This window comes from Solanum lycopersicum, chromosome 4 (genome assembly GCF_036512215.1).
Source record: "Solanum lycopersicum chromosome 4, SLM_r2.1".
In the NCBI taxonomy this organism is placed as follows: domain Eukaryota; kingdom Viridiplantae; phylum Streptophyta; class Magnoliopsida; order Solanales; family Solanaceae; genus Solanum; species Solanum lycopersicum.
The window spans coordinates 64,841,477-64,853,911 of NC_090803.1; the positions used below are offsets into that span (position 1 = coordinate 64,841,477).

Genomic DNA, 12,435 nt, shown 5'->3' on the forward strand with positions numbered 1-12,435 from the left:
TACAATCAAGAATCGAAGTGTATGAGATATACTGAGCATGAGTTCCTCCGTCTTAAATTCAAAAATGCGTCTGTCTTGAGAATAAACAGATTCTAGCCTATATAGGCTATATGAAGGAGAATCAAACTAACATGTTACAGTTGAGTGCATAGGAAGGATCATCATCGTGCTCAAAGGCGCGTTAACAAAGCAATTTCTATTATAAATCAATATGTAGAGATATTGATCCCTAACCTCGATGAGCTTCCCAATCTTGAAGGCTCCCATGATCTTTTCATTTGACACTAATGTTAGAAGAGGAATGATAGCAAATGGGATCTGCATGCCTTGAAGCACGTTTAGCCATTCGTTCAGAACATCGAGTGTATCTTCTGATCTATTGAAATAGATGGCCACAATTATGGTTCAGACGATGGCACAACTCCTCGTAAGCACTGAGCTTATACATTTCTTCATCCGCAGATTCAGAAAGCCTCCCATTATAAACTGTCCAGCGTATGTACCTGTCATGGTGCTACTTTGACCAGCTGCCAAAAGGCCGATACCCCATATGTAGAGAAGTGGGCAAACCCCTCCACCATATCTTTCTTGAAGATATTGCCCTGCATTTACTAGACCTATACTATCAGCTCGCGAAGTTCCATAAAAACCCTTAGCAAACACAGCTGTTACCATCAAATTGATAGAGAACGAAACAAAAACAGCAATGTAAGACTCGATTGAGTAGTAGCTCAGTGCCTCTTGCACTTTGTCTTTCTATTTGAGATCAATTTTTCTAGACTGCACCAAAGCGGAGTACAGAAATACGTTGTGAGGAGTTATGACACAACCAATAACTCCAACAGCCGTCTGAATTGTCTTTGAGCTGAGTCTAGGTAGCAAAAAAGCTGAAAAATGTTCCAGCTAAAGGATTTAATTGTTGGAATAGAATTGATATAGACTACATTAATAAAGAAACGTACATGTGAAAGCCTGATTCTGACCTATTACGAGTTCCTTGCGACTAGGCCTAGTTTCAGCAAACATCCAGGCAAAGGATAATGCCATAGTGGAAATTAGAACAGCGAAAAACGCTTCTAGTTTCCTAACTCCATAATTTTCCAGAAATAAGAAGATGAAGCTGTTATTCGAAAAAAACAAACGGAGCTAGTAATTTAAATAAGGACATTCAAAAACTAAGGAATTCTTATACCAAAGGAGATTCAACAACTTATAAATATATAAAAAAAACATCATTTTCTCCCTATCTATGTAGTGTAACTTTTCAAAGAAGAGGTTCGACTGACCCCCTTTGGCTCCGCCCCTGATTGTCATCTGAGCAACAGACCAATAGACTCCAAAAACATTTTATAGTACAGAGTCCTGCTCATATTTTCAAGGCAAGACATCAATAAACTCCCATAACTTCTTCCATGAGAAATGCGGGACCACATCAAAGGCCTCATCTCTCTCGATTTCAATGGCCATAATTTCATTTTTATCATCACCATCTTCTTCAGATAATAGACGATTGGATTCTCGTACATGCTTGTTGATTTCTACAACGCCATCATGCTCCGATGATGGAGAATTCACCATAGTTGTACGTGTATTTTCTCAAATTTTTATTGCACTAATATGACCAAGAACTTACATCTTGTCATATAAATTAACAATATGATCCATCAACCTCGGTGATTAAGGTCGGGGACCATCATTAGCATTTATTTTGTTCTTGCACTTTTTCTCTTTCACGTCATGAAGCCGGAGGAATACGCTTATCGAAAGCAATGTCGATAGGTTTCGATATATTTAATGCACCTTCACCTCATGTATATCTCACTCGATATCAAGTCAAGTCAAAATCAGACAAATATCAATGACAGTATAAAAAGAAACTCAATTGACTTGTTAAGTATAGTTTGTTCGTTGAAATCTCTAATTAACAATAGGGTACGGGGGTGATAGTGCGTAAGAGTTAAGATCATCAGAATGTGCTTTACTAATAATATCAGTTTGAAGGATTTATTTTGTGTCTCACACAACGGACAACCTCTTTTTGTCTTAATAAGTAGGTGGACCAAAATATTTTTATCTAGTAAGTAGGTGGACCCAAAATATGTAAAATTTGAGTCCACCTAATTGCGTAAATGAAAAGAGGCGTTTCCCCCTTTTTTACTCCCCTTAATTTGGTATCAAAAACATCCAAATACAGCACAAAATGAAAGGTTACTCCCATCTTACAACAAACCAAGTTAAAAAATGAGAAGCCATGTCCATCACAAGAAAAGATCCAAACACTTCACTTGTATTGATGTAAGTCAATTATAATCAGCTGAACCAAAAACTACATTACTGCACAATAGAAAATTTTCTTGCAAAAAATTTAATCACTTTAAAGTTCTGCGTCTCTATTCGATAAATACAACATTTTTTTGTGGATTGTTTACGCCTGCAATGAACAAGTATCTTCATCCGGCGGACTATATACTTTCTTCATCCTCTATATATAACTGTTGTCAATATCCGGGATAGTTTGCTCCATTATTTCTTTTGGGGAACCTACAGCTAAAAGCAAACGCTGGCAGTTTCTCAAAAGCTATTATGACAGTTAGGACATAAAGAAATTGGAACCTCTTCAGATGAAAAGAATGCTTCAGTAATCAAACTTCCCCATGGCCATGGCCTCTCTGCAATGTAGTGATTTACTATATTTACGACGTCTGGATTTGATTGAATGTATTGTCTTAGATGTCTCATTGACCAGCATAGCTATATCCTTTTGTGCGGAGTAGGTTGAACCAGTTGGCAACATTGCCACCCCCATGTGAAATAAGGTATAAAATGAAGGCAACATAACCTGCAGTCCCAGCAAAAACCAGAAAAGCAAACAGTGGTCCGTTGACCTCAGAGACAAAGAAGTCCAGCAAAAGATAGCCGTTTATCACCATCACAAGTACAGCAATTGTCCATGCAACTCTCTACAGTAACAGAACAGGCAGTTCAAAATAGGATTCACAATAAAAATATGCACTCAACAAGACTGTACAAAATTTTAGATACAAAAGCTGAAATGCTAATGACTTTACAACGGTTTCACACATGAAATAAGGTTAACTTAGTCCGCAATAATTTTAACCAATGAACCAGATAACTCTGAAAGGACTACATTTTATGTAGTTTGTCTTAGTCATAACCATGTAGCCGGTCAATGAAAGACGGAGTGGACCATCAAGACAAACGTTCAATTTCCAGTAGAGACAAAAGAAGCTAGTTATTTATTCGAATCTGTCTAAGCTATGATGTACAAAGTTAACTGCTATTGTGCTGGTGGGAGGCAGCAATGACCATTAGATTAGTCAAGGTGACTCTGACTCTGATAAATATATATCATTAATTTCAAAAGATTGAGTTTAGACACCAAACACGCATAGGACCTAAGCTGTATGGACTAGGATGTTGATACACATCCGAAATCTAGTCAAAAGGGTACATGCAAGTATTACTAATCTTTATTATAGTCAGAAAAACTTGCAACAAAATACTGATATACCATATCACACCCATTCAGTACAGGGTACACCAAAACAATTCAAGGATCCATTATCATAGCAAAAGACTACTTGATCAAACTAAGTAAAATAATTCAAATTTCTAGAAGCATACCTACACTGAAATGCAAAAAAGTGACTTGATTGTGTAACTATTTATGATACGGAAAAGGACAAATATACCCCAAACTACTGTATGCAGATACCCTCCGTCATACTTTTGGAACATTGATGTCCGTCGTCCAAAAACTAGAGCATATATGCCCTTCACTCTAAAGAAAGACTAAATAGGGGCACGTTGCACAATATTATCCGTCGATCCAATATTTAATAAATGTCGATTGGTGGATAAGATTATGATACGTGTATGTTCGTTAGTATAAAGGGTATATATGCACTAGTTTTTGGACAGCAGGGGCACCAATGTCCCAAAAGTATGACGGAGGGTATTTACAAACCATTTACGATAGTTCGCGGTATATTTGTCCGTTTTCCCTTAAAATGGACCTAACAAGCAGCTTATACATATCTAAATGAGTCGCTCGTGGTGTTAATCAGAAACTAGGTTGTTTTAGCCAACTTTATAGTTTGGATTTTTTCCGTTCCCTGTCAACATTTTTAAAAATCTGTACTTTCTGACATTAAACTCGGACAAAATTGCTTGCCTCCAAATAACTAAGATGACTTGAAGTTTTAAATCAGAGTTGATCTGAAAAAAAGAACAACAGGAATTGACCGTGCTTGAGACAGTTCCATGTCTAATCTTAAGAAAGTAAATAGACATGAAATCAAGACTAAAGATAATGGGAAAGGGGACCTTACCTCGAGAGCAGGCCCAATTTTGAAAGTACCCATTATATCCTCCTTGGACACCAATGTCAGAAGGGGAATAAGCGCAAAAGGGATCTGTATAGACTGAAGCACGTTAAGCCACTCATTCAAAACGTCGAGTGATGATTCAGATCTATTAAAAATCAGAGCGACAATGATTGTTGGCACAATGGCACAACTTCGAGTAATCAGTGCCCTAAGCCATTTCTTCAAACGTAGATCTAGAAAACCTCCCATAATAAACTGTCCAGCATAAGTACCAGTTATCGTACTACTCTGCCCAGCTGCCAGTAACCCAATGCCCCAAATATAGAGAATTGGGAACAGTCCCCCACCATACTTGTCTTGAAGAAACTGCCCTGCATTTACAAGGCCTAAACTACCAGCTTGCTCACTGCCATAAAATCCCTTGGCAAAGACAGTTGTAACAAACAAATTGATCATAAAGGAGATAAGAAGGGCAAAGGAAGATTCTATGGAGTAGTAATTCAGTGCCTCCTGAACCTGCCCTTTTTTCTTCAAATCGATCTCTCTGGATTGCACCAAAGCTGAATGCAAGAAGACATTGTGAGGCATTATTACACAACCAACTACTCCAACAGCCTGCCGAACTGTCCTTGAACTGAGTTTTGGAATCAAGAGACCTGTGAGGATAATGAAATACGATTGAATTAAAAACACATCAGCGCGTACCCAATATGATACCATGTAATTAAACTAAACAAATGCTAAAAATAAGAAAAGCACCTGCTAAAAGCTCCTTCCCATTTGGTTTGGCATCTCCAAACATCCAAGCAAAGGACAGTGCCATAGTCGAAATAAGAACAGCAAACACAGCTTCCAACTTCCTTATACCATAGTTCTCAAGAACCAAAAGAAGAAAGCTGTTTACAAAACAGAACAAAAGAAAAACTAGTCAACAGATTGATCAATTAACAACGGAAACATGCAATCGTAAGCTCAGCCTTATGATGGTATGTAACGCGAACAAGAACACCAAAGCAGATTATTCCACTAAAGGGTACTACATCAACCAATCAACTACACCTCAATCCTGAAAAGATGGGGTTTGCTACATGAATCCTTTGTATCCATATTCCACTCCCTCTATTCAGGTCCAAAACTATTACGGCAAACTAAAGGGTTCTTTAAATCTTGTAATCATACCTGCATTACATACAAGTCTCTATATAGAACAGAAACACATTTAAAAAACCCTTGCATGAAGAAGAAACATTCTACATGCAAAAGCAAACTATGATCTCAGTTCATGAGCATTGAACAGACTGTGCATTTAGCATCCAAATGGCAAACAAAATAAAACTACTACTGAATAAATGCTGATTTCAACTAAAGTAGTGATCTTTTGAGCTAAACAAGTCAAGTAGACGAAAATTTACCAATCAGAAGCAGTAATAAGGACACCAGCCCAGAGTGGTAAAACCCCACGACTGAGTATCTTAATTGCAATGGCACTCCCTATCACCTCCTGAATATCGGCTCCAATCAGAGCTACCTCAGCCATGAACCACAGTAGAAGCCCAGCCCATCTAGGATACTCCTCCCGGCAAAGCTCCGCCAAGTGCCGTCCTGTTGCAACGCCAATTCTGGCCGAAAGTAACTGGATCATCAAACCCATAACAGTAGCCCATAACAACAGCCATAGAAGAGAGTAACCCGCAATTGCCCCAGCTTGCAGATCCCCCTCCAAATTCCCCGGATCCAAAAAAGCTATACTCATTAAGAATCCAGGACCCGTGAACTGCCATAGCTTCTTCCACGAGAATGGAGGCACCGTGCTATAATCAACACCGTCGATCGGTACTGAATCGAATTCAACGACGTGGATCTTCTCCCCAGATCCGTACACAAATTCTTCTTCGCCGTCATCGGCATCGCCGTTAATTAACGGCGAGGTTGACTGTGGCAGCGGAGCGGTAAGAAGGTGGCGAGATTCTTCCTCTTTGGAATCTGGGGAGGTATTCTCTTGCTGTTGAGGGGAGCTCATTGTCTCATTGTAACAGTAACCGGAATTCCTCAGTTCAGGTAATCCTTTGTTCGTAATAGTTATAAAAGGAGGCTTATGTTAGAGAAAAGGTGGCGGCGGCGGCGGTTGCGGTTGCGCTGACGGTGGTTGTCGGCGGTGGAGGAATCAGAAATATGCCCGATAAAGAAAGATTAAGGTCTTGTGCCGGGCTCGTGGCACTCCCTGGTAAAGGTCGTTATATATATTTTGTATCAGCTGTTTTTCGGATGTTCTAAATTATCCTGCAAATTTACGGAATCAACATTTGATATAAAATTAGACTAATGTTGTGAAATTAAAATTTTATTTCCATGTAAAATTTGAATAGTTTAGATTGTAGTTTTTTTATTTATAAACAAAAAAATTTACAAGTAGTGATAATCATATAATTTTCTTAACATTGATATACTTTAAATAAATGAGCAAATTATAATTTACAAAATAGATACTCTGTTCGGTATTATTTGTCATAATTTTTATTTTTAGAATTAAATTATAATAACTTTGATTAACATCTTAATATATATTTTTGGAAAAATGCACAACTATCTCCTCAACCTATGTGCGAAATCCTATAGACACTTATACTATACTAAGGTCCTATTACCCCTGAACTTATTTTATAAGTAATTTTCTACCCTTTTTAACTTACGTGGCAGTGGTTTGAAAAAAAAAGTTAACCATCATTAGGCCCACGGGATAGTGCCATGTAGGTTAAAAAGGGGTAAAAAATTATTAATTAAATAAGTTCAGGGGTACTAGAACCTTAGTATAATATAAGTATGTCTTTGAGATTTCGGACATAGGTTGAGGAGTACTTGGACATTATCCCTGTATTTTTTAATCATATTAATATACAATAAATTATAATTTATAATACTTTTCAAATTTTTTTCTTATTCTTAAAGTTAACATTCATGATTCATGCAATCAAACTCAACTAATTTAAAATTGAGATATTGTAACAAGGATGAATCTAGAAGGTTCATTTTGGATAAATATAAATCAATAATTTTTGTTCAAATTTTATAAATATGGTGAGAAATATAGTTAATATTTAATTATAAATTTGACTATTATTACACAGATAATCGAGAACATTATATAAAATCATAAATATATAGATATTGAATTCTAACACTTCACTGCCAAAGTAACCTTGTTCTCTTGAACTTATTACTCTCTTCATCCTACTTTGTGTGTCATTTTTATTTGTCGAGTCCTTCGTAATGATTGAAAAATTAAAATTTTAATTTGTCTGTATTAATTTATGCATTTTTTATTTTTTTGAGCTGAATTTATAAAGTTAGTTGAATTGATTTTAACAGAATATTAAAAATGAAATTATTTTAATTTCTTTTTAATAATGTCAGACTTTCATTAATATTATTCACGCTTAAATATGCTTCCAGGTGTGTGGGGGAGGGGAGAGTCTCCCTCATTGACTTAGACACGTGGAGCTTGATTTCTTTATATGACTTGCCCCAAAAATATGTCACCTAAAATGAAATATAAAAAGTAGTATTTTTCGGTTTTAATTTAAGTGTCATTTTTTGAATTTATGATTTATACAAGTTTATCTTTGACTATAATTTTTTAAAATATTTAAAATTATCAAAATATATATAAATTTAAGTTCAAAGAATTTAAAAAATTGTATGCGTGAATTCCAATTAAAATTAATATAATTAATTCTCATAAAATAAAAAGTGTCAGATAAATCAAAACAGAAAATAGTTTTTAAAAAATATAATTTTCTTATATTAAGCTACTCTTTACTTGATAGGAGTACTTGATAATCAATTAGTGCTTAATTAGGCAAAAGATTGAAAAAAAAGAATAAAAGTTAAAAAGATAAAGAAATTTGTCGCTTTAATTTTTCTTTCCCAAAAGTTCTCTTTTTCGAAAAATAATTCAATTTTGCTGTGTCATATCACATCACTGTGTAAATGGAGAGAAGGCATTGTGGTCACTTTTTTTAAAAAAATAAAAAGTTTTGATTAAATTTAAATATATAATTTATAAAGTTTATTTTTAAAATTATTACACCCCTAACAAAAGAATTTTATCATTATAGATTCAAAATCGAAAAATCTAATTAAGATTAACGCGATTATTCTTTTTTTTTTTAATTTACGCTAGTTATTTTCTCTATCTCAATTTATATGATAACTTTTATGTTTTGAGATTATAGATTCAAAATCGAAAAATATAATTAAGATTAAAGCGATTATGCTCATCTCACTTTTTAATTCACGTTAGTTATTTTCTCTGTTTCAATTTATATGATAAACTTTTATATTTTGAGAGTCAAACAGATTAAGTTTGATCAGAAATTTGTGCATGAAATCTTTAATTTTTTTAAAATAAAATTTATTTATTTATAAACTACATAAAAAGTACTACAATTCGTAATAATTTATAATTCAAAATATTTATAAGATTTATAAAAAATTTAAAATTTACAATTAAAAATAAATTTATTTTACTTTTAAATTTCGAAATGTGATAAATAAAATAGAATGCGGTTAGTACAAAATTTCTTTATTAAAGCATTAGAAGTATCTTTAATGCAATCAATAATTTATTAAAATCCTTTTCTCGAAGTGGATTCATCTTTAGTACAAAGAAATAGACACATTATTTTGTTTTTTCTGTTAGTAACTTCGTATAAAATAATAAAAGAACAATTTATTCAGAAGAACAGAGAAGAATATCGCATTACAACCTAATTAAAGTGGATAAATATTATACGTGAATTGTGTTTTTTTTTTTTGGTGATATTTATTATTTGCATAATGGTTATAATATTAATGTATGACAAAATCTTCTTTTATCGTGACTAAGAAACGTATAATTTTAGCTTTTTAAATCATTGGCTTATAATAAATTTTTTATTTTCGTTTTTAAATCTACTACTCACGTAACGTATAATTTTAGCTTTTTAAATCATTGGATTATAATAAATTTTTTATTTTCGTTTCTAAATCTACCTCATTTTTAATTATAAGTTGGGTCTTAATTCCATATGTGTATCTAGAGGGAATTCTACGGGTTCAATTAAATCCATGCTTCCCTCTCTAAATCATATATAGTAGTGTCATATTTTTAAAAATTATTAAACATAAATGTGTGAATCCAGTTTCAAAGTATCATATGATGATTTGGTGCACTTCTTCAATTGGAATATAAATTTATATCTTATATTATATATTGTTTAAGCAATACCTCGTCAAATGATTATCGCGAACACTTTTGACGTTTCAATTAATTTTTTTCTTTAATTTTTAAAAGTTCAAGAGTGTACATAAAAAAATCCTAAAAAATTAACATAATTAAATCAAATATTTAAATCATTTTTTTTAAAAAAAAAAACTAGTAGTAATAAATATTTTAGATCTTTAATTTTTAAAATTTAACTATTCATACTAAAAACCTAAAAGTCAAACCGTTTAAATTTGTATCTTAAATACGTTTTTTTTTCGTTATCATGGACTCATCTTTCCAAAATCCTAAATATAACTCCGCTTAATTTGCCTGCTCAAATTTAAATCACAAAATACCAATTATGACGTATGAATAGAAAAAAAGTCATGAAAAATGGATCTTATTGTATAGACTTTTGAAAATGTAAGGACACAATCGAATTGCGTAATTCATTAGGCAAATAATTGCGTCGTTTAGGGGGGAAAAAAGGAAAAGTATGAATGCACAAAAGTATGAGGGACATATCATAATAGAATTTTATGTCATATACTCAATATTATCAAAATGTAGTTCTTTGGTCTTTAAAAGTTTTTTTTTTTTTCCAATTGTAAAACGAAAGCAAGAACGCATCATACTTATTCTGTTCAAATATTCCTGCTTTTGTTTTCTAGAGCATCAACTAACTAGTCATCTAACTTTCCGAAGAAGTAGCGGGGAGAGTGTTTATAATAGTGCTCGAGTCAGAATTTTTAATAAAAGGTTCAAAATCGAGAGAAGTAGACATATGAAATAGTTGAAAAAGGTTCGACATCTACTATATATCTAAAAAATCATTTTAATCATATAAATAATATAATTTTCCTGCCTAAAGGGTTCGGATGGAACTCTGATCATTAGATGGCTCCGTCAAGGGTGATGTATACCTATATGTACTAACTTAAAGGCGCATATATATATATATAAATGTTTGATCTCTTCATAAAAGTAGGTATTTTATGTAAATGTAATTTTTTTAAAAAAAACTAATATAATGTTATCAGTTGACACACATGTTACAAAAGAAACAAATGATGCATTTGATTGAATATTAAGTTATTTACCTAAAGATCTACTAATTAATTATCACAAAATACATTGTTTTCCCTTTTTAATTAAATGGTGGGGTGTTTAACTAACATTGATATGCCTTTAGTGGTGCACTCATTGTCTTTGAGTCCACATCTGTTTATTTTATTCCTACCTTATGAAACAAGAGAATGTTTATATGATAAATCATCAGCTCAAATAAAGCATATTAAATTAAATACTAATAAAAAATGGAAATATAGTATTAAAGTACCATTTCTTGCCACAAGTCTAAGATACACGAGCGACATTACTCCCTTCGTTCATATTTAGTTGTCATCATGTAAATTTTCATATTTTTTAAAAAATTGTGTAAGTTTATCATTGTATATTTACTTAGTGTTTCTTTGAAGTCAAATTTTTAATAAATGAACATGAATTAATTTGTTTTAATCAATTAATTTGATCAAAGAATGAGAAATAAATTATTTAGCTTTCTTATTTAAATTCATACTTTCAAAGTTAATAACTCTTCAGGATAAAATAAAAAATTATGCATTGATTTGATGAAAGAACAAAAATTAAAAACAAATTATTTTTAATACGAACGACATGTAAATAAGAGCAGAAGAGGGATCAGAATTTTTGGGCCTTTTCTAACTTGGTCACACCATTTTTAGCATGAGAAACATTCTTTTGCCCCCACGTACACAAATTTATTCAAGATTGATGAGTAGATGGTTCTATTTTAATCACGAAACTGAAATGGTGGCATCTTAAAGCAGCACCATTAGATCATTCAAAGTTTTTTCACTCCACTTGTTATCTGGCTTTATTTGTTATTCTCCTTGTCCATCATGACATTTTGATCATATCCAATCTCATCTTTTAAAGAAAATTATATTTTTGTTATTCTAATGCAAGTCTAGATCTATTGGTAGATTTATTTTTCAAATTCCTATAGTACTTTTTGTTAGGCCGCAGTTTAAATTATGTCTTTAATTAGTTAAGAAGTATAAAAGAAAATCTTAAGCTCGCATATGTGTGTTATCACAAATTGAAATTTTCTTTATATTTATAAAATTATTTATTCTTTTTCATGAAAAGTTGTGAATTAATTAAGAGTTGCGACTTTCATAAAATCAATGACTTTTATGAAAAATTGTGATTTTAATAAATAGTTGCGACTTTTACAAAAAATTATGACTTTCATAAAACGTTGCAACTTTTCAAAATAGTTGTAACCTTTCTGATAAGGCACAATAATCATCAATTCACATTATTCTTTGTTGTCTTTAAATAGAGAGATCCTCCTCTTCTTCTTCTTCACAACTAAATATGTGTGTATTTTGCTCCCCTTGAGTGGCTAACTAGTCACTGACATCATTATTTATTTTATAGATCCTGCTATGTGTTTTTACAATCATTAATTTATGCTTATGTTATTAAAAATAAATAATAATATATAATAATTTTTCATTTTTCTTAACATTATTAATGATTGATAAATTTTAAATATTATTTTATAAATTTCACGATATTAAATTCACGCGTGAAGTTCGAGTAATTTTTACTAGTTAAGTTAATAATTTTTTTTTAAAAAAAAGAATGAAAGTGTGGCATCCAAAAAGGTAATTTGTGCAAATTTACTTTCTTTATTTACTTAGAAAGCCTAAAATTTAAGATATTTGTCTGCGTATTTTCTGCTTTGGAACAAAATTCTATATAAAAAAAGAACATTCATAAAAGGCATAAAATATATGTTGAATTCTAAAT

The 12,435-nt window shown here is 32.1% G+C and overlaps 1 protein-coding gene and 1 pseudogene across 1 annotated transcript; both read right to left on the reverse strand.

The window, feature by feature from the left end:
* LOC101256772 (metal transporter Nramp2-like) lies at positions 1–1,578 on the reverse strand (annotated as a pseudogene).
* Positions 1,579–2,258: 680 nt separating this feature from the next.
* Positions 2,259–6,562, reverse strand: Nramp2 (metal transporter Nramp2). Its single transcript, NM_001321237.1, has 4 exons — positions 5,762–6,562; positions 5,109–5,245; positions 4,353–5,005; positions 2,259–2,960 (listed from the first exon to the last, which is right to left on the reverse strand). Exons 1-4 carry the CDS (start codon positions 6,367–6,369, stop codon positions 2,736–2,738), a joined length of 1,623 nt encoding a protein of 540 aa, NP_001308166.1. The 5' UTR covers positions 6,370–6,562; the 3' UTR covers positions 2,259–2,735.
* Between the last annotated feature and the right edge of the window lie 5,873 nt (positions 6,563–12,435).